This window comes from Uranotaenia lowii, chromosome 2, assembly GCF_029784155.1.
Source record: "Uranotaenia lowii strain MFRU-FL chromosome 2, ASM2978415v1, whole genome shotgun sequence".
NCBI lineage: Eukaryota > Metazoa > Arthropoda > Insecta > Diptera > Culicidae > Uranotaenia > Uranotaenia lowii.
In genome coordinates, this window is record NC_073692.1 from 321,130,216 (window position 1) to 321,152,037 (window position 21,822).

Below are 21,822 nucleotides of genomic sequence, written 5' to 3' on the forward strand. Positions count from 1 at the left end.
CAAATTGTCCTTAACATTTTTTTTTATAAAAAATAAACGAAAAATCCGGAAGCATTTGCCAGTATTTACATGGTTTTGGTTGTTTTCCAAGGCGGATAAAAAAGCATCAAAGTGGTAGCCATTTACACGAATTTCGTATAAATATCAGGATAGTGTACGACCGCATGTAAACACGTGCAAAGTGCGGTTTCTATTCGGATTTTATCAGGAACTTTAATTTAGCTTTTATTCGATAATTTCGCTTTAAAATGGTGCAAAAAGCGAAGAAGTTTCGCCATAAGATGATGAAGAAACGCCCGGCAGCCCCAAAGGGTCCCAAAAGTCTGCCGGAAGCCTCCTGGAAACCGGTGAAACTGGATGGACCGGTAATATCTGATGACGGCGGTGACTTGGCTGGACTGATAGGATTGGAGATCTTGGAAACTTATGATCGTTCCTTGGTTCTTAAGGATAAGAAGCAGGTAAGAATGAAATAAGTTAAAATTTAAATATTCGCTCAATTATTTTTTTTTCTCCTTCAAGAAGTTGAAAAAAGATCCCATCTTGGATGATGAACCGGAACATCCGGTGGACAAGGCTGAACGTAAACGTAAAGCTTCCCCGGATCCGGACAGCGATGATGAAAATCATCGGAAGAAAAAGACCAAGAAAGATTCCAAAAAGCTACGGAAAAACAAACCCGTTGATCAATCAGATGAATCCGATTCTGGCTTTGACGATAAACCGACAAAAAAGAAAAAACCTGCTAAAAAAGCTTCTGAGAAATCTGGGGAAGATTCAGGAGAGGATGAAGATGATGACCATATTCCTGGTCAATTTGTTATGTTGAAAAATAACTCGAAAGACGAGGCCAAAGACAAAAAGAAGAAAAAACGCAAAAATAAGAAATCTGATAAAGAAGGATTGACTAAAACAAAATTCGACGCTGAGCAATGTTACTCATCTGCTGAGTATTCTGTTAGTTACTTCCGATAATTTTTCTGTTCAAATCTAATTTAATTTTTTTATCGTTTCAGAAATGGATCGAGTTGGGTGTTTCGGAAATAATCATAAAAGCGTTGGCCGATAAAGGCTTCCAACAACCTACCGAAATTCAAACCTTGTCGCTACCAGTAGCGATTTTAGGGAAACGGGACATATTGGGAGCGGCCGAGACGGGAAGTGGAAAAACCTTGGCCTTCGGAATCCCTTTGCTAGAAGGAATTATGAGACTTAAATCAAATGGTTATCGTTTGAAAGCGAAAAGTTCTTCAGGTACTAAAAAAGTGTCTGAGGATGAAGAAGATTCTCGAGAGGGTCACGAGCTGACACCTCCACCGGAAGAGTTGGAATATTTCCCGGATTCGAAAGATGGGTCGGTGTTAAGTGAAAAAGAGCTGGAGAAAAATGATAAAAACCAACTGACTAAACCTTTGTATGCGTTAATTTTGACGCCCACTCGAGAGTTAGCGGTTCAAATCAACGACCATTTGAAGGCTGTCTGTAAATACACGGATATAAAAATAGCGACAGTTTTCGGAGGTTTGGCTACAGTCAAACAGGAACGTATTCTGAAGCAATGCCCGGAAATTGTGATTGCAACTCCAGGAAGACTGTGGGAGTTGATTCAAGCTAAGAATCCTCACCTTTGTAAAGTAGATCAGATTCGATTCTTGGTTATTGATGAAACTGATCGAATGTTGGAAAAAGGGCATTTCGATGAACTTAAACAGCTGTTGGAGATGATCAATAAAAACGAGGAGGCTACCAAGTTACGTAGAAATTATATCTTCTCTGCGACTCTAACAATGGATCATGATCTGCCTGAGCATCTTTCAGCCAAGGCACGAAAAAATAAGAAATTTCAAATCACGAAAGAGACTACCGGTCAAAGATTGAACCATCTGATCGAAATCATTGGAATGACCAATCCTAAGATAGTGGACATAACTCAGCAACACGGCACAGCTCACACTTTGATCGAATCGAGAATTCTGTGCAAAACCGAGCACAAAGATTTTTATTTGTACTACTTTCTCCAGCGACATCCCGGGAGAACTCTGATATTTTGCAACTCCATCGATTGTGTCAAACGGCTCGTTTCGCTGTTTACCTATCTGAACTGTGATCCACTCAGTCTTTTTGGAAGCATGCAACAACGCCAGCGTCTGAAAAATCTGGAACGTTTTACGGCCAATCCCTCGGCAATACTGATTGCCACAGACGTTGCAGCGCGAGGTTTAGACATTCCGAACGTAGATCACGTCATTCACTATCAGGTGCCGAAAACCACGGAAAATTACGTACATCGCTCTGGTCGCACGGCTCGGGCCAGCAAAGAAGGCATCACTGTACTCCTAATAGGACCCAGTGAAACCAAGGACTACGTAAAACTGAACCAATCCCTCGGTCGCACCGAAGATTTGCCCCTCTACCCCACATCCGAACGGATGATGCGCGAAATCAAACAACGTGTTCAACTGGCGCGGGACATAGAGCGACTGGACTTGCGACTGCGACGGTCCAATGACGAGCGCGTCTGGGAAGACCAAGTTGCCAAACAATTCCAGAGCGATTCCGATTTGGACAGCGAACAGGAGGAAGAACGACGCCTTGCCAAGGGTCGGGAAAAGCGACAGATGAAGGCACGCCGACTCGAGCTCAGTCAGCTACTAGCCAAACCAATCGTGATGGATCGAGTGGAATTAAAGTAAGTATCTGTCTAGACATTTGATATCCTTAAAGCGAATCGACTCTGTCTTTTCAGGATTCAAACAAAAAAAAAACTGTTATACTCATATGTAGATATTTTAATGTTTTTCCCCTAGATTCCCTTCTTCAGCAGTTGCCGTTAGTCTTCCAGCGGAGAAGGAACAATCGGCCATCAAGCTGGTGCGCCAAGTGGCCGAGGAAAATGCCCAGCTCAAGAAGCAACGTAACAAGAAGAAACAGAAGTTTAACTAACAAAAATACAGAATGGTGCGATATTTTCAATTTTCGTTACATAAAAGCACTAACATATTTATTTTATTCGAAGTAGAACAAAAGAACAGATCCTTGGATGATAGCATCAGTGTTTTGAAACGTATATTCGCACGCCGTTGACGACGAGCGAGCGCGTGTGTTTGGCCAGAATCGATGTCACTCCAAGGCTGGGGGTCGTAAAGCATCTGAAACGAATAAAAGGACATCTGGTAAGTTTATTTATTTTTTATATTATCATATCACAAACTCACTCAATGTAAGGTTCGATTTGCTCAAGATTCCATCGTTCCTTGGTTCTGAACAACGTAGTCAGTCGAATGAGTAAATTCATCGGCAAATCAGCTTCGTTCAAACCCCGAACGCATGGAACATTTCCATCTCGATCGATTATGCCGATACCACGCAAATACTTTTCGTCGACTTTGAACCCTTCAGGTAAAGTTTCCTGCCAGGTGCTCAGAAACTCCTCAATGTGAAACTTCAATCCTTGCTGTAAAATTTTCTCGGCGAACAAAGCGCAAACTAGCTCTTCACGATACCGGAATCGTTCCGGGACTCGTTCACTTTTCTCCGTAAACACATCAAAAATTCCATCAACTATTTCGTACGGGACAATTCCTTCGAGAGCTTCTATGGTGGTTGCCTTATCAATTTCATCCAACTTCCAAGAATTCTCCCCAATGAACGCCAGCATCAAAGTAATAACGCGATACTCGTACTCATTGTCCAGCATCCTTATCCGGTCTTCTATCTCTATGGCTCGGTATTTCTTCAACCCTTCCTCAAACTCATTCTTGCTACATTGAACCGTATCCAGCAGCTGATTGAAGCGAAATAGCAATGATCGATCCACCAGATGCTCATTCTCCGGTCCCGAATATTTTGTCAATCGTAGCAGATCAATAATTTTCCTATATTTCGGCTTGACCTGCCGACATTCAAAGTAATCGTGAAACACCTTAACCACATCTTTCCGTTCAATTTCATCAACACTGTCGACCAATTCTTCCGTCTCCTCAGTGCTACTATCTAACGAAGTGTTCACTCCACCCTTGGGACTTTTAATCGGTGATCGACTAGTGGCTTGAGCATGCTTCAACTTCGGTACCAGAAGCAAACTATTTGATATTTCAGCCTCTTTTAGTTCATAGGTCCTGGACTCGGTACAGAGCACCACTTTTTCATTGAGTGCACCTTTGAAAGAAACCGAACTCCCTGAGCTAATTTGCTCTAGAATGTGATCATCTGCCTCCAGAAGCTTCAGATTGACCATATCCTCGGGAGTATCTTCATGGGGATAGTAGATTGCCTGTAAAATAATCACATTCATGAACTCGTTCATTATTGCTGATAGATTTTAATAAAAAATAAATACTTGAGAGATGTTGGTAAGGTTGTTGTTATCAAGTTTCGCATATCTGACAATCGTATGAACATCTTCTACCGACCGTTGATAGCTGCAAAAAAATCGAAATATTAATTTTAATTTTTTCAGAATGTTGAATGAACATTGCCAAGTACGTACTCTTGGCTAAATATCATTGTTTTATAAGTTAAATTTTGAACCGTTTTAAAGCGAGCCTTTAACAACAACACCGCCGACCACTGCCAACTGTAAATATCGCGCCAACTTTTTGGGGGAACCGAAATTTTTGCACGAGTATAAAATTCGTTACGTGCAACACCGAGAATGATCATCACTCCAGAATTAATTGATGTTTGTTTGTTGTCAGGGATGCCAGAGTTGAGGATTTCTTTTAAAAACTTCTTTAATTAAAATCATCAACATACCTTCATGTCTTAACGAATTTACAATTAATTAAATAAAAAAATTACATTTTCGTCACCAAGGTGCGCTTGCAAAGCCACCAATTGCATTGCGAATTTTATTTCGTTACTATCTGGTCATTGAACATGCGTAATGTTGTTGTTATGTTTACCCTACCACGATTGCCGAGAAAATGTAAACACGAGAAATCAGCTGCTCGTTTGACGAGTGGGGAAATGCCAATTGTTGGCGATGGGCCCGCTCGCAATCTTACACGCAGAAAAAGAATGGGGGTTGGTTTCCACAAAACGTTTTGTTATTTTATTTTACTTTATCAATGTAGATTTTTTGGCAGCTTTCACTAAAAAATCAATCGGAAATAATAATAAAATTTTGTAATTTTTACACACTCCTATTTTTTTACTTACAAATAAAATATGGTTTAATTCGAAACCAAAATTCGGTTTATTTCTTTAAACGTGAAGTATGCCAAAAAATGAAAAACAAGAAAAAAAACAAAAATTAACAGAAAAAGAATTTTAACAAATTTTCTCATCCGAACAGTCAGCAACAGCAGCGGAAACATCCTGAGCAGCCATTGAAACGGCTGTGACTGCTCGGAACAACAAATTTCATTCGTCGGTGTGGGCGGACCCCTCCGGATTTATTCCAGGTTTGTATCATCAATTCAATTTCGGGTGAGGTATTTATTTTTTTTATGTTTAAGGAACAGATCGGATTGGACTAACATGCAAACTGGTGAGACTTGTTCAGGAAGAAAATCGGACCATATGCATTCAAAAGTAAGGCGGAACATTACTTTCATCCAGCAGCTACAACTGGGGTTAATTATTCCCCAAGTCAAGCGGTTAGTGGGAATAGGTTGATCATAATGTGCCAAGGGGAACACGAATATTTCATTATAAAAAAAGGCATTATGTTTCCAATAAATAAGCATTAAACAATAAATTCAATAAATAAGCATTAAACAATAAATTCAATAAATCCGAAAATAAATAAAAAAATCGCTTTCGTTTGAATTGAAACCCAAATGAATTCAAATCATGAAATATTGTTAATTTTTAACCCCCCCTATTTTTTAATTTTAGGCTAAAAAAATTTTGTGTGTTTTACCCAAAATTTTATTATTTTGACAAGTATGATGGATCATTTATAAAAAGGGTGTATTTCGTTTTCAATCAAACGATAACTTTAAATCAAAACGATACTTTTATTCAGTGTGGCCAAAAATATATTTCTACACGGACAGAAAAAACAACCCACTCTAGGTACTTTGGACGTAAATCGCCACTTCAGTGCAGGAACTTACTAGTAGGTTAAAACACAACAACCTAAAAGTAGGTAGTTGCGCTTTAAGGTCCCAGTGGGTGAAAATGATTCACTTCGTTATTTTTCGAAAATTTTGGAAAAAGCTTGAAAATTAATGTTTTTATGTCGTTTTCGATTTATGTCATGCTTCTTAACATGGAATGAAGAAATTTGAACCAAGTTATGTTGTTTCAATGATAATTTTTTTAATTACATGAATGTTTTACAATTTTTGATAAATATGATTTTCCTTAAATAATCGTTTTTTGCATCAATATTTTTTTTTATAATTGAGTTTTTCGACCGTTTCCTGCGGTTCTTCCGGGGTCTTCAGAAACTGCAAACGTCTCAGCCATGAATTGATCCAAACTGAAGACACATTTTTGGTTGATCTGGACCAGGAGTAACGCCCGAAAACGACGTAGGTACGCGAATTGCTATAGCGGTGATCAGGAGAGTGCAGGATATTGGCCACCACACTCGGAGGTATCAATAGTGGTATCGCACCAAACCAGAGAGCTGCAACAGTTTTGATTACAGCTGCCTTTGTCTGCTTCACCAGCAGCTCGTTAGGTGACGAACGTTGTTGTAGTACAATTTTCCTGCAAATGGACGATATTTTTTAAAACTTTATGTTTTTTTTTTTTTTGTAAATTCTTTATTTGAAACGGCTCATACCTTTAGGCTTTAAGGAGCCAAACTCGTTTTGTTTGATAACAATTGTGTGCTTATATCTAGTTCACTTTTAAAGGAAAAAGAAGATAGATAGGGAAATATGAAAATAAGAAGAAATTATAGACGAAGATCAATAGCTTTTAGGAAAAGATATATTTCGAACATGTAGTCCAAGTCTCTCACACCCAGCACATCTCTCACTGGAACATAGGGTGGTTTTCCTCGGGCCCTTAGGGAGTCTATTAAATTCGTTCTAGCGACAAGATGGACCTCGCACGACCAAACAATATGCTCGATGTCGTGGTAACCTTGGCCGCAACTACACAAATTGCTGCTAGCAATATTCAAACGATAGAGTACCGCGTCTAAGGAATAATGATTGGACATGAGACGGGAAAATATACGAATAAAATCTCGACTCAGGTCCAATCTATTAAACCATGGTTTAAGACTTACCCTTGGGATAATCGAGTGCAGCCACCGACCCTTGTCATCCTCGTCCCATTTGCGCTGCCAGTTGACAAGAGAGTTTCTTCGAACTAAAAAGTAAAATTCGTCGAAGGCAATTTCACGCTGGTACGTGTCGCCTTCCATCGCCCCCACCTTTGCCAGAGAGTCTGCCTTCTCATTACCCTCTATCGAGCAATGAGAGGGAACCCAAACAAAGGTGATGATAAAGCGACGTTTTGATAAAGCACTCAAACTATCCCGTATCTTCTCGAAGAAGTATGGCGAGTGCTTTCCCGGTTTTATTGAGTGGATTGCTTGAACAGAACTCAGACTATCCGTTACAATAAAGTAGTGCCCAACTGGCCTTGAAGCTATACTGTCCAAAGCACAATGAATAGCTGCTAACTCTGCTATATACACAGAGCATGGTGACTCGAGGCTGTAAGAGGCGCTAGATATTTCGTTGAACACTCCAAATCCTGTTGATTCCTCTATAAGTGATCCATCAGTAAAGTACATTTTATCAGCATCGACGTGTCTATATTTAGCTTCGAAAATTCTTGGAATCAGAAGGGAGCGATGAGGGACCGGGATTCCACAAATTTCCTGCTGCATAGACAAATCAAACTGGACAGAAGAATGATCGTAGTCTGGGCTACAAACACGAGTTGGAGAGAATGAAGAAGGGTTTACCTGCATTGACATGAGGACATGGTATATAGACATAAACCTGGTTTGAAAATTTTGCTCAAGTAGCCTGTCAAAATTTACAATCACCAGTGGGTTCATGACCTCACACCTGATGAGGAACCGAAGTGATAGTAGATTGAATCGATCATTCAAAGGGAGTATTCCTGCCAAAACTTCAAGCACAGACAAACAGACGGGACACTCTGTTTCCGGTTTTCGCAAACCGGTTCCGGTTTTCGCAAACCGGTTCCGGTTTTTTCTCAAAGCTAGGCAATGTCGACACCAGAGTGCACTGGTGTGAATATCAAATTTTTTTCATCATAGTAGCTGTTTGTTTTATAAATATCCTTGGAGCTTATAGGAAAACAAATTTTCAATGTAAACAAAGTACGGTGAGAGATAAAAGTAGATCAAATTTTTCGATTAAAATAACGGAAAACTCGGAACTACGGAAAAGAAATAAGACGTTAGTAACTTCCATGGTCCGTGACCTAGTCGTACGCATCATTTTTACGAACCAGCTGGTACCGGTTAGTTTTAAGTAGTTCTACTGCAGCAGTGTTCATCTTTGATTCCACAAGAAATCATGTTGCATTCTGTTGCTTAATCAGGAGGAATCGTTAATAAATATAAAATGGATTCATCAGTTCCAAGAATTGCAAGAGTTCGAGAAAGATGTGGATAGCAGGAAAGCAGTACATTCCAACGCAGGCCAAAAATTATGCACGTAGCGGTATGGCTGGTATCATGTTTTTTTTTTATGAAAACAAATATAAAATCAGTTTGTGAAAATAAACCAAAAATTAAAATATTGTAAGGCATTGATTTTGTGTTAAATTATTCAATCCGATTTTGACCTTCTGTTACTGTTGATTATGTTTCTATCCGTAATGATTTGAATTTCAAAAATATTGAAACTTTACAATTGCAAAAGTTAATTAAGAACTCTCACTAATTTGATCAAAATCGGGGGTTGTCCCGACAGTCCATTTTCTGAAAACCTGCATAGATGAAAAAAAAAATTTTAGGTCTACATAATGATTTTTTTTACCGTTTGGCTGGCAAAGTCTGGTAACTGAAAAATCCTGAGTCAAACCAAATATAAAGGATCGAGTATGAAACGAATGTGCTACTGAATTGATACTGATTAATAGTTTCTAGCATTTATTATAGCATGTTATAGAGTATTAACCCAAACAATGGCATAAATTTAAACTAGGATAAATATGAGCAGTATGGATCTGCCTCTGGGTGTGATACAGGTTCGCAAATTCTTCACCAATCCTGGCGGTGGTTGATCGGTGGATCCTACGGCAGCTATGATGTAGTTTTTACCCTGTATGATAGCCTATTCCAGGGATTGCTTTAGGTAAACCAGCATCCAGCATCAGAACAAATCCGAAAGAATGGTCACAAAGTTCCGATAGAAATTACTGCACCGTGCTGGAACTGTTGACCGATTGTAGCTTTCTGACGGTATCGAAAGCTTCCGGCTTTGGGGTGGCAACCAGGGTACACTTTGGGCTAGTTTCCATCAACTTTGAACCTTCTCACACTGAATCAAATCCATCACCCGGCGAAACTGCGTCTTGCGTCTAGTGGTGACATCGCCTAGCTCCGAACAAATCTCGGATCCCACATCAGATCGGGTGTCGTCCAAGTCCAGTTCCACTATTCCGGTCCTTCCCCCACCCCTACTGGTTCCTGGTGATGGTTCACCTCCACCAGCACTGGATTCCGGCGGACCGGTTTCATGTGGGCGGCAGTTGCCGAATTCCGGCGGTCGAAAATTTCCTCAAACTCGGTCACGTTGGGCGTCACTCGGGTGGATAGTAAAGTTTTCTGTTCACTGCCACGATCCGGGGACACCTGTGGCCGCAAGCTGGAGAAGATCATCGTATTATTCGGGAACCGATCGTACACATCGTCTTTTGCGTGACACACACACCGGATGTTTTTGTCTGAGTGATGATGTCATTACTTGTAAATGTTTATTTGTTTACAACAGGTTTAAAGATATCTGGTTTCATGGGTATCGTGATGATTTTTTATTTTCTGAACCGGTTGGTGGCTGCAGTTTCTCATAATAGGCAATGTCGCCACCAGATGGCTATACAAGCAGCTTTGCGAAAAATTTGAAGATTTTTCTTCTGAGTGTCCCGTCTGTTTGTCTGTGCTTCAAGACTCATGTTGTGCGTTGAGGGCATACAGCCCAAAGCGATGCGAAGACAACGGTATTGGATACGCTCGAGTTTGAGGAGGTGAGTTTTGGCAGCTGACTGGAAACAGAAGCTACCATATTCCATCACTGAGAGAATAGTTGTTCGATACAATTTTAAAAGATCTTCTGGATGGGCTCCCCACCAGGTGCCAGTGATTGATCGGAGAAAATTCATTCTTTGTTGGCATTTTCCTTTCAGATACTCAATGTGGGCTCTCCAAGTACACTTGGAATCAAACCAAACCCCTAGATACTTAAAACACCTCGATTGAGTGATCGTTCGGCCTAGAAGTCGAAGCTTAGGTTGAGCAGGTCTACGTTTCTTAGAGAAAACAACCATCTCCGTTTTCTGAGGAGAAAACACAATCCCATGTCCCAAAGCCCAGGATGACAATCTGTCTAAAGTATCTTGTAAAGGTCTGAGCAGATGAGACTCAGTAGAACCTGTGACAGACACCACGCCGTCATCTGCAAGTTGTCTTAGAGTGCAGCCTTCAGAGAGACAACTGTCGATGTCATTTACGTAAAAGTTGTACAAAAGTGGACTCAAACATGAACCCTGTGGGAGGCCCATGTAAGAGGTCCTTTTAATTGCAATATCTCCCTGAGCAAAGTTCAAATGTTTCTCACAAAGCAAGCTGTATAAGATGTTGTTCAATAGAGGAGGCAGACCCCGGGAGTGCAATTTGTCTGACAACACCTCTATTGAAACTGCATCAAAAGCTCCCTTTATGTCTAGAAACACTGAAGCCATTTGCTCACGTTTTGCGTACGCCATTTGTATCTCTGAAGACAGCAAAGCAAGACAATCGTTTGTCCCTTTGCCCCTTCGAAACCCAAATTGAGTATCTGAAAGGAGGCCGTTTGCTTCTACCCATTTATCCAAACGAAACAAAATCATTTTCTCCATCAATTTTCGTATACAAGACAACATCGCTATAGGACGGTAAGAATTCGCATCGGACGCTGGTTTTCCGGGCTTTTGGATAGCGATAACTCTCACTTGTCTCCACTCTTGGGGAACAATGTTATTCTCCAAGAATTGATTAAATAAATTTAACAAGCGAAATTTTGCGGCGTCCGGAAGGTTTTTCAACAAGTTAAATTTGATTTTATCAATTCCCGGAGCTGAATTGTTGCAAGAGAGGAGAGCAAGTGAAAATTCGACCATCGAGAAGCTGGAATCCAGACCACACCTATCAGGAGGCACGTTCCGGGTTATTTTTTGCACAGGTGTAGAATCTGGACAGACTTTCCGTGCGAAGTTGAATATCCATCTATGTGAATGTTCTTCACTTTCATTTGTAGATGATCGATTACGCATGCTTCGTGCAACTTTCCATAAGGTACTCAAGGAAGTTTCCCGTGATAAACCACCCACAAAATTCCGCCAATACGCCTTCTTTTTCCCTTTGATTAATTTTTTGAACTGATTTTCAAGGGAAATGTGGTATTTCCGGAATTTCTACTATCAATAAAACACGTCTTTGCAGTTTGATGTATAATCCAAGAATGTATTTTCACTAAAAAGCCTACTTTAAAATATTACAATTCTGATGATCATGCTGACGTGATCACAAGTAATCACCATATCTCGTTTAGTTTAAGCAAAGTTTGAGGTTTGTTGAACTTTCATGACATAATCCTGGAATCTTGAAGGCTTTCGACGTTCGCGATTAGCTGACAACCTTCCCCGGACTTCAGCAACGTTTGATGATATTAATGTATTATTGAAAGCAGGTTCTTGTTCATTTGCTGATACTTCATCGTCAATCGTTATCGGTGCATTTATGAGCGTGGCTTCATCGAGATCTTCAATTTCAGAACTGGAATCCTGTTCTAAAGGTATTCGCTTCAAATGAGCTACATTTCGTTCGAATGATCTCCCTGAATCATCCTCCACTACCGCTCTTGGACCCACTCTTTCTGTAACGGTAAACTGTGTTTTCCCAAACTTAGTTGATAATTTATTCGATGGAACTAGATTTTCCATTAAAACTTTATCCCCCTGTTGAATTTTTGATGTCTCAGCTCCACGACGAATGTCTTCTGTTTCTTTACCTTTATGCTTCCTCATGCGGTCTTGATCACGATAATCAGTTGATGTTGGTGTAGTTTCCAAATCTTCGATAGTTGGCAATTTTGAACGAATTGTTCTTCCATAACACAACTCAGTAGGTGTTTTTCCTGTAGTCGAATGTGGAGTTGTACACCCATAGAAGAGGTTGCAGAAATCCAATGCCTATTTAGCACATCTCTGTGCCGATAATGCGCTGAAATGTGCACTGTGCCGAAGATGATATGTTTGAAAAACCGTAACTGGCATAAGGACTCGGCTCCCAACTAAAATGATGCATGACCACTACATTCAAGCAAAACAAGAAAAACATTTTATGGGATTTCGTTCCTATTGGATAATTCATCCCAGAAACAAGAAAATATATATATAAACCACAGCGCCCGTAGGGAGAATCGAACTCAAATCACTAACTAAATGGTCATGCCAGATCGACATCTTAACCAGTGTACTGTTTGAGCTTCATGCAGGAAGAGGGATATTTGTCATAGGCATTCTGCCACCGATCAATCACAAAAGAAACGCACGACAGTGGCTTCCCGGCGTTTGGCCTCCTTTCAAGGTATTCATTTGTCTTGCGATGGAATTGGGAAAGGGAACGGGAGTGGAGGAAACGGGAAACCCATTGAATGAGAACTGTGCTTTGCTTACTGCCTGCTATTACATACACACGCTACATATACACAGCTGCTAAAGCCGGGCAGCTTGGCCGGTGCTTGTTTGCCGGTGAATTGAAGGAATATATTCTTGTTGCTTTTGCTACATACACACGCACAGCTTAGCCGTGGTTGTTTGCCGGCGAATTGAATTGAAGGAATGTTTTTTTTGTTGTTGCTTTTACTGCATACACACGCACTTTCGGCCGTGGTTGTTTGCCGGTGAATTGAAGGGATTGAATTAGAAGGATGTTTTTGTTGTTGCTTTTGCTACATTCACACGCACAGTGCTCGGTTCGCTGGCTGCCTGGTGTTGGCCGGTATTTATTTCCATCCTTCTTCGTCTTGTGATGCGATAGGGAGGGACGTGAAAGCGTTTTTATTTTGTTTCTTTCAGACATATGCAATTCGGTTAACTTGGGAGATTAATGCCGGTGGGAGGAAATCGAATCAGCACCGATCGCGTTATCTTCTTGTACCAATGATGCTATGTAATTGACTACACGCCATTGGCACAGAGGCTGAATTTTGGGTGTATAGTACATCATAAGATAATCTTTAAGATCTTTCTTCCAATCTCTACCGAAGGCATGGCTAATTTGAAGTCTCTTCAATAAAGATCGATTTTGCCTTTCAACAAGACCATTTTCTTGAGGCCAATATGGTGCTGTGTGATTAAGCGTTATTCCATGTACTTTACAGAATTCCTCAAATTCTTTCCCTACAAATTGTTTAGCATTATCAAGAGTTATCGTTCTTGGATATCCAAGTCTTGTGAAAATTTGGTTCAACTTATCCACCGTGTCACGTGATGTAATGCGATTCATGATTTCTACTTCTTTGTATCGACTGAAATAATCTATCACAACCAATAAATATTCTCCCGATGGAAGAGGTCCCATGAAATCGATTGCTATATCAATCCAAGGTTTCAACGGTAACTCTCGTCGTGCCATCGGAATTGGCTTGCTGGGAAGTCCAGTTAGTCTACATCCCTCACAATCAAGAACATATTTCTTGATATCCTTATCCATCATAGGCCACCAAGCCCTTTCTCGCAATCGCTTCTTCATCACAGATTCGCCTGGATGACCTTCATGTCCCAGTTCTAACATTCGATGCCGTAAAATTTTTGGAACGACCAGTTTGTTGCAACGCACAACCATATCGCTAAGAATTCCAAGTTCATTTGCAAATGGTTCATAATGTTTAACTAAAGAACTTGACCATATTCCTGTACGCAAACAATCTTTCACAGTCTTTAACTCCAGATCGGAAAGTGTTGCTTCTTCTAGTTCTTGAATATCAATAGCAACGGACTCTTTGACAGCGAGCACCAAAAATTTATTATCTTGTTCGAAATCTCCAGAAGGTTCTTGCTCGACTAACCGTGAAAGAGAATCTGCTATGTTTCCTGAACCTTTTCGGTACTTCACAACGAACCGAAAAGACTGCAATCGTAGAACCCAACGTTCAATTCGTGCACATGGTGTCGATGTAGGAGCAAAAATAATTTCCAAAGGCTTATGATCAGTTTCAAGTTCAAATTCACGACCAATCAAATAAATTGAAAATTTCTCAACCGCCCAGACTAAAGCCAATGCTTCTTTTTCCGTCTGACAATAACGACTTTCTGTTTTGGGTTTAAGTGTCCAAAGTGTTCTAAAATGGGACATTATCCTCAGTGCTGTAAGTCTACTGGGAAACAGGTGACTAACAAGCGTCAACATTCGGCTAATTTTTTTTCAACAACAGAATAAGAAATTTAAATCACACAACGTACGGTTGATAGAATCAACGGAGAACAATGTTAATAAAGAACAACAGAGTTTCATTTATCAAATTGGAGATGGTGACGAAATGATGTGGTTGAAAATTGGTGGTGTGCTCATCCCATCCTCGTCGCCAGATGTGGTATTTCCGGAATTTCTACTATCAATAAAACACGTCTTTGCAGTTTGATGTATAATCCAAGAATGTATTTTCACTAAAAAGCCTACTTTAAAATATTACAATTCTGATGATCATGCTGACGTGATCACAAGTAATCACCATAGGAAACATAAGCATCAAAAAGGACGAGAGTTCCATATTTCCGAAAATCTTTGAATGCTTTTGATTTGTCCTTATAAAGCTTGGAACACTGCTGATCCCACCATGGGTTTGGAGGCCTTCGAGGAACTGATGAATCTGGGATGGGTTTTGTTTGTGCGCAAAGTGCACTTTCATGTATCAAACGTGAAAGAAAGTGGTACTCCTCTAAAGGAGGCAAAACATTCATAGAATCGATGGCTGTTGTTATTTCGTCCGAGTACTTTTTCCAGTCGATGTGCCTGGTAAGGTCATATGTAATATTAGTAGAATTCGAAGAGCTGACCCCATTGGTGATTGTAATTTTGATAGGCAAATGATCACTACCATTGGGATCAGGGATTACCTTCCAGTGGCAATCCAATGATAGTGAATTTGAGCAGAGTGAGAGGTCAATTGCGCTTTGTCTTGCAGGAGGTTTAGGTACTCGTGTTTTTTCACCCGTGTTCAAAATTGTTAAATTGAAACTATCACAAATATCATAGATAAGAGTAGAACGACTATCGTCAATTTGTTCTCCCCAGACAGTTCCATGTGAATTGAAGTCACCCAGGATCAACCTTGGCTCAGGGAGCATTGAGCACAGGTCCTCTAGGTTACTTCGATCCACTGCAACTCTATGAGGCCAGTACAAACTGACAACACATAAATCCTTACCTCTTATAGTTGTATGACATGCAACAGCTTCAATTCCTCCTGATAAAGGGAGGTGGATTCTATAAAAGGAGTGACGCTTATTGATCCCTAAAAGCACCCCTCCATAAGAATCGTTGCGATCCAAACGGATAATGTTAAAATCGTGGAATGAGATGTTTGATTGAGAAGAAAGCCATGTTTCTGAAAGGGCAAAAATATCGCAACTAGTTTCATGAAGAAGAAATTTGAACGGATCCAGTTTAGGAACTAAACTACGACAATTCCACTGTATAACAGTGATATCTCCGACCTCTCGGCGTAAATTAGCCATCGAGAGAGATAAACATTGAAATGAGGGGCCAAGTTTGCATCAATTGCTTCAAAAATGTCTTTAATACAGGAAGCATTGTTGTTATAATGCTTTTGATGGATTCAGAAACGTTGAAAAACGAAAAAATTCCATTCAGAATGTCAGTCAACTTAAACAATCCTGGCTGGGAAGTTGATTCTGGAAAAACTGCATTCGTCATAGGGGCCTTTGAGGTCCCTGCTGGTGTTGAATCATTCTGTGGTGAAAAAATCGTGCGGGATCCAGGAGGATTTTGTTTTTGTTGTTCTGCAGCATTCAGCTTTTTAGGGACACTGATTGGAGGGCTCATTGTAGGGATTTTCTTTGGTATTTTGGGTGTCTTGGGAGTTGTTTTAGCACGTTTCCGGGAGTTCGCAACGAAAACAAAAGGGTTTTCCTCATCCGTTGTTTCTTCGTTGTCAACTGGCAACACAGAAAAGATGTTACTTGAATGAGGTTGGGCCAGTGGAGAAGCGCTCTTTAAGATAGAGGCATAAGAACGTCTCGATCGTTCTTTTAAAGAGCGCTTCTGTTTATCCCAGCAACTCTTGAATGCCTCGCACGAAGAGATTTCATGGGGTGAGCCCCCGCAATAGACACATTTCTGCTCTATTGCTGAGCATGCTCCATCCCCATGATTCTCCCCGCATTGGGGACAGCGTGGCTTATTGCAACAGTGCGACGCTGTGTGCCCCAACTTGATGCAATTTTGACAATGCATGGGTCGAGGCACGAAGAGTCGCACAGGAAGCCTTAAAACTCCGTCAATCAAGACGTAGTGAGGGAGGGCGGTACCCGCGAAGGTCACACGAAATGAAGCTGAAGGCGAGTACTTTGTAACTCCATTTACGACGTTGGCAGTATTGAGTTGACGGCAATCCACGATTTCGACCGAAGTCGAATCGAGGCTCTTGAACTTACCAACGCCGTTGGATTTAACGTATTTCGCATCCAGACTCATTTCTGTGATCACGCCCTCAATCTCTACGTCTCGAGACGGGATGTAAACGTGATACTCTAGAATTAGAAAATTGCTAGCCACAATCTCGTTTGCAGCTTTCGAGTTAGCCACAACAACGCGCAGCTTGTTCGCACGTAATTTTGTAACACTGGTTACAGAGGTCCACCACGCCAGATCTTTGGTGATCTGTACCACATTAAGAGGTTTACCGTTCTTTTTGGGCCGGATGAAAACCACCCATGGCCCAGAGGAACATGAGCCTTCAGCATATTTTCGGAGCCGGGTGACTCTACTCTCCACTGGGGATGATCCGACATTGTCATCCATCCGAGAACGATTTGCATCTGAAGGACCAGCATCAGCTGATTCCTCCAGATGCTCCTCATCTTCATAGGTGATATTCGCATCATCCCCAGTTGAAGGGTATAACCCCCCGCCTTCGCTCATATTTTTCAACGGGAAAACGAATGCCCTCCGTGTTGAAAATATAAGCGAAGCACAAAATTATCGAAATATATATAAAGGGAAATATGATAGAAAAAGAAAAAGTGAAAAAAGAAATAAAAAAGAACTTACAAATTATTTTAGCACTTTTTGGAAATATATTTTTTCCAGTGTATATAGACTGCTCCAACCACGTGGTTCTCCGTTGGTCTTCAAGGATGACGATAACCGAAGAACCCAACCAAACGAGCGCTGGCCCTTCCTCGTTGGTTGAAGATGGCCTCCTCGTCTCGACTCGGCCTCGATGATGATGATGGATGATGATGATGATTGGTTATGGAACAATTGGTTCGCCAAACAATGGCGGCGGACCTCGTGGCGATCGATCGACCCTTCTGCGAGCTGGGGCCAATCAAATTAACCAGCCTTTGGCAGGAAACTTTTGTCGCGGCACAAAACACCGTTTTTACCGTCCGAACGGCACAAATACCCGGATTCACTGGACGGGATCACACTCACTTTCAGCAGTTCGCGAAGATCGGGACACTTTAAAACGCGACTGAATTCTCCGAGTGATGCGATACGAATGAACTTTATGTTGTGCCTTTTATAACATATTAAAATATTTTACCTTGATAGAACTGCACCCTAATTTTCGGAGGGATACTGTGAAAATAGTTTTTCGGCCGGATATATCAGTTCATCCGGTATTTCCAGAAGGTTTATACTGTTGTTTCTTTGATGCATCCGGGACCTTGTGTTCCGTCCATTCGCTCCCTCCTCCCAATGGTGCCCCAGCGCCAGCCGTACCAGATTCGAATGGGGGTAAACTGAGCGGAACCATCACCAGCAATTCGAAAACTTGTAACGGGATGGTTTCGTCATTGATGAATATTGGGGTTTTTAGAAACGTTGGGAAGGAACACACTCCAGTTGTGAGGCTAAAGGTGACATTGAATACCACAGAAAATTTTCTAGATGAAAAGGAAAGAAGAATAGAATTATTTCTATAAAAAAATAATTCTTCTGAATACTTACGAGTTTCCGGAAAGTCTTCCGGGAGAGTTCCGATACTTTCCGGGATGTTTGAGTTGCATTATGTTGCTATGGTATTCGTTAGCCATCAAGCGACACCACAGGAGTGGGTCGGAATTTCGAGGCGACTGATTTTGCTGCTTTTTCTGTAAGAAAAAAATGCAGGTGCATTTTATTTTCAGACAAATTATAGAAAAATAAACGATAAAACTTACTTGAAACTTTGTGTCCATATTTCTCCCGGATTCTTGATAAGGTCATCTATTTCCAACTAGCAGCTAATAATCTTTTGCCACAGACTTCCATGTTTCTGCTAATTTCTGACGCGTCTTTTCAATGAAAGAAAATGTCGGACAGTGGAGGAAAAAATAATACCTAGTGAGTGAGTAAATTGGTGAAAAGCCTCTAGTAGATCAAAACTACCCACCCAAATCTACGTACTTTGGGCTTAATAGGCATCAACCCAGTAGTGAGTAGTGGAGTGGGTAGTTTGGTTTTGTCCGTGTAGTGCTCTGGATGCTTGGATTCAGTCGGCAGTCGGTTCTATGTGTTTCGAGTCGGTGCGATTGTTGCTGTGCTAACTCTTCCTGCAATTATTCCTGTGCTGTGCGGTAGAAGACGTTTGCACTTGCCCCGGGGGGAATGAATGAAATAAAAACTTGTCTTAAAGTTATCTTATTTTAAGAAATTTAATGGTATTACCTCTCGAATGCGTTTGAAACACGTCCACGTAATTTTTGTTATTCATTTTTTGTTTGTGGACGGCTAAGACCAAGATGGTCTACTAATGTGAACACATCCACAAAAAGCAAACCGCCAAAATGTCGCGGAACTCTGCAGATGCATGGGAAAATAAATTCAGATTGTCCCATCATCGCTTTTTCAGTCTCATTTAATATTACGAAATTTTTTGTTTCAATACATTTAAGGCTTCCATGCATATAAGCTTGTTTTCTAGCCCGTTACGATACGCGTCTAAATTTTCACGTGATCTGTTTCGGTCTGTCTAGAAGTTCGTGTGCAAAACGCACAAAACATGCATTAGTATTGGTGTAAGTATGTTCAACGGACGACCTGGTTGAAATCGGTCGAAGTCAATTGGAAAGAGACAGATTACCAACTGTCAAAATCCATTCCTACTTGTTTCGACCTATTTCAACCTGTTTCGACTAACTTCCATTGAACACACATTTTATTTACTTCAAACCATAACAGCTGGGTGTTTGCTGTCATGAATGGGTTCGTACCACTAAAACCATCCTGGGCTTCGTGTGCCCGATGTGCCCCGTGGTTTCACCCTATGATACTACATCAAGGGCAAGGTGTGTATATATTCAGGAGGTGTTACCGAATATAGAATTCCCGATTCAGCCATTTTGGCTATGTAGGCTATGCAACTATGCGGAACTCATGAAGTTTGTTTACCAACAAACCACCGAAAAGCTGAGCAAAAAATAAACAAACTCATTGAGAGCCCCGCTCACTCCTCGCCTACTTACTGTGAAAGTCGGAGAACCTAGTGTATCAAAAGACCTTGATCAAGGGGTAGGCTGTGCTCATGCACTTATACATCTCATCTACAATTTTGGTCTTTCTCCTTTATCATCTTTCTCCTTTTCCTCTATCGCCAACTTCAGACTGGTACGGAAGACCCCGAGGCGTTCTGTCTGATATTCCATGCTTGCGATAGATCCAGTGTTGCACACAGAGTTGCCAACATTTTTCTAAAAAATCAGGGAACTGGTGAAATAAAAATCACACAAAATCAGGCTACGTAAAAGTATAACGGAAATTTCGCTCATAGTGATGACCTTACGCTCCACATACTCTAATATGTGTTGTGAGCCTAATTGGTTGAATTATTCTACTGCATCAAAGCAAACGAAAGATTCCCTTTTATTCTCTTTTTTAAATAAGAATTACCGGGAAACTTTCGATAGCTTTGATTTAGCCACATTTTGACTTTTTCACTTCAGCTATGGTACCTACTCCAGTTCCCTACAGCCCATTTTTCATGACATTCGCATATTTGAAAAAATCATATTTTAAAAAATCAATGGCTTATCAGGTTGTCAGGCAGAGCCTCGAAAAATCAGGCACATTGACATCTCTGGTTGCACAGCTCAACCTCCAGTCTTGCGAAGGGCTCTAGTAATTTGTGGTCCCTAGGGTTGTTGCACCTACTACCCCAGTTAACCGCCCAAGTGTTGAAGTCTCCTCCTATTACTATCTCCTGGATAGGAAAACGCCCCGTGGCATAGACAGCAGCTAAGCCAGACCTGTCCGCTGTCCAATTACCGTTTCCAGACGGAATTCTGTATGGTTCTGATAAAAGCGCCAAATCACACTTCCTTTCGCCTACCGTTTGCTCCAACAGAAGCGGTGAAACCTCGCTATGGTTAAGCTGCTTACATCCAACTTTACTGGCTTGCATTTGCCTTTTGTAAAGAGTAAAGAGTGTCCACGATGAAATTGCCACTCTATAAAATTGCTCTAACTTTTAACTGTTGGGTAGAATTTAATAAAAATTTGGGAAGATTTAGTTTATAATGCATTGTTTACATCCTGTAAGTTTTAAAGTCCTGTAATCAAAACTCGCGAAAATGGAGCGAAATTACAGCTCGTGTGTGATAAAATCTTACGCATTCATCCCGAGAACAAGGATCTCTCGCATCGTTCCATCGCTAAAACGTTGGAAATCGCGAATTCCACGGTGTCGCGAGTGATTATGCGGTTCGAGGAGCGATTGACCACCGATCGGAAGTCCAGAAGTGGAGGAAAAAGTATTCCGTACAACATGAAAAATCACAACCGCCTAGTTGGGGCCTTCAACCGAAACCCAAACGCCTCCGTTCAGGATGTGGTTAAGAAGCTGCACATAAGCCGAAGTTTTGTCCAGAAGGTCAAAACTAAGGCTAGGCTTCGAACGTTCAAGGTACAAAAGGCCCCTAATCGCGAAGAGAAGCAGAAAAAGTCCGCCAAAACTCGTGCCAGGAAGTTTTACCTCAACATGCTGACGAAAGTTGAATGCTGCATCATGGACGATGAAACATACATACATATGTGAAAGCCGACTTCAAACAGATCCCCGGTAACCTGTTTCTCACGGCCAAGGATAAGTTCAGCGTTCCGGAGCATGTACGTACTCAGAATATTTCCAAATTTGCGAATAAATTCCTGGTTTGGCAAGCCATCTGCTCGTTCGGGAAGCGGAGTGCACTATTCGTGACCCAGGACACGATGAACGGACAGTTGTACATGAAAGAGTGCCTCCAGAAGCGACTGCTTCCTCTCCTGAAGGCCCACACCGTCCCAATAAACTTCTGGCCAGATTTGGCCTCATGCCACTACTCCAAGGACGTTCTGAAGTGATATGCGGACAATAAGGTCAATTTCGTGCCGAAAATGTTCAACCTCCCAACACTCTGGAGCTCCGCCCCATCGAGAAGTACTGGGCGATTATGAAGCAGCACCTT

General features: G+C 41.2%; 3 protein-coding genes across 8 annotated transcripts; 1 reads left to right on the forward strand and 2 right to left on the reverse strand.

The window, feature by feature from the left end:
- Positions 1–165: 165 nt before the first annotated feature.
- Positions 166–2,958, forward strand: LOC129749093 (ATP-dependent RNA helicase DDX24). Of its 2 annotated transcripts, none has more exons than XM_055743952.1 (4): positions 166–461; positions 523–957; positions 1,017–2,689; positions 2,808–2,958. In XM_055743952.1, exons 1-4 carry the CDS (start codon positions 249–251, stop codon positions 2,941–2,943), a joined length of 2,457 nt encoding a protein of 818 aa, XP_055599927.1. In that variant the 5' UTR covers positions 166–248; the 3' UTR covers positions 2,944–2,958. The 2 variants fall into 2 exon arrangements, with proteins under 2 accessions (XP_055599927.1, XP_055599928.1); XM_055743953.1 differs by having other exon boundaries at positions 526–957.
- An 8-nt stretch (positions 2,959–2,966) lies between these two features.
- LOC129749094 (sister chromatid cohesion protein DCC1) lies at positions 2,967–4,619 on the reverse strand. Its single transcript, XM_055743954.1, has 4 exons — positions 4,490–4,619; positions 4,340–4,421; positions 3,216–4,273; positions 2,967–3,149 (listed from the first exon to the last, which is right to left on the reverse strand). Exons 1-4 carry the CDS (start codon positions 4,504–4,506, stop codon positions 3,050–3,052), a joined length of 1,257 nt encoding a protein of 418 aa, XP_055599929.1. The 5' UTR covers positions 4,507–4,619; the 3' UTR covers positions 2,967–3,049.
- A 1,698-nt stretch (positions 4,620–6,317) lies between these two features.
- On the reverse strand, positions 6,318–19,080 carry LOC129749202 (uncharacterized). Of its 5 annotated transcripts, none has more exons than XR_008737961.1 (5): positions 18,788–19,080; positions 18,562–18,675; positions 18,350–18,492; positions 17,943–18,285; positions 6,318–6,663 (listed from the first exon to the last, which is right to left on the reverse strand). XR_008737961.1 is itself a non-coding variant. In XM_055744130.1 (3 exons), exons 1-2 carry the CDS (start codon positions 7,973–7,975, stop codon positions 6,801–6,803), a joined length of 1,059 nt encoding a protein of 352 aa, XP_055600105.1. In that variant the 5' UTR covers positions 7,976–8,012; the 3' UTR covers positions 6,318–6,663; positions 6,740–6,800. The 5 variants fall into 5 exon arrangements, 1 of the variants encoding a protein (XP_055600105.1); XR_008737958.1 differs by having other exon boundaries at positions 18,562–18,721; XR_008737959.1 differs by having other exon boundaries at positions 18,774–19,080.
- Between the last annotated feature and the right edge of the window lie 2,742 nt (positions 19,081–21,822).

Excerpts from the sequence above, each read along its gene's own strand:
- LOC129749202 (XM_055744130.1), bottom strand. The coding sequence starts at position 7,975 with ATGAACCCACTGGTGATTGTAAATTTTGACAGGCTACTTGAGCAAAAT.
- LOC129749094 (XM_055743954.1), bottom strand. Across the intron at positions 4,274-4,339 it reads ACCTTACCAACATCTCTCAA|GCAATCTACTATCCCCATGA; the intron begins GTATTTATTTTT and ends ATTATTTTACAG. Across the intron at positions 3,150-3,215 it reads CAAATCGAACCTTACATTGA|ATGCTTTACGACCCCCAGCC; the intron begins GTGAGTTTGTGA and ends TATTCGTTTCAG.
- LOC129749093 (XM_055743952.1), top strand. The coding sequence starts at position 249 with ATGGTGCAAAAAGCGAAGAAGTTTCGCCATAAGATGATGAAGAAACGC. Across the intron at positions 958-1,016 it reads ACTCATCTGCTGAGTATTCT|AAATGGATCGAGTTGGGTGT; the intron begins GTTAGTTACTTC and ends TTATCGTTTCAG. Across the intron at positions 2,690-2,807 it reads ATGGATCGAGTGGAATTAAA|ATTCCCTTCTTCAGCAGTTG; the intron begins GTAAGTATCTGT and ends TTTTTCCCCTAG.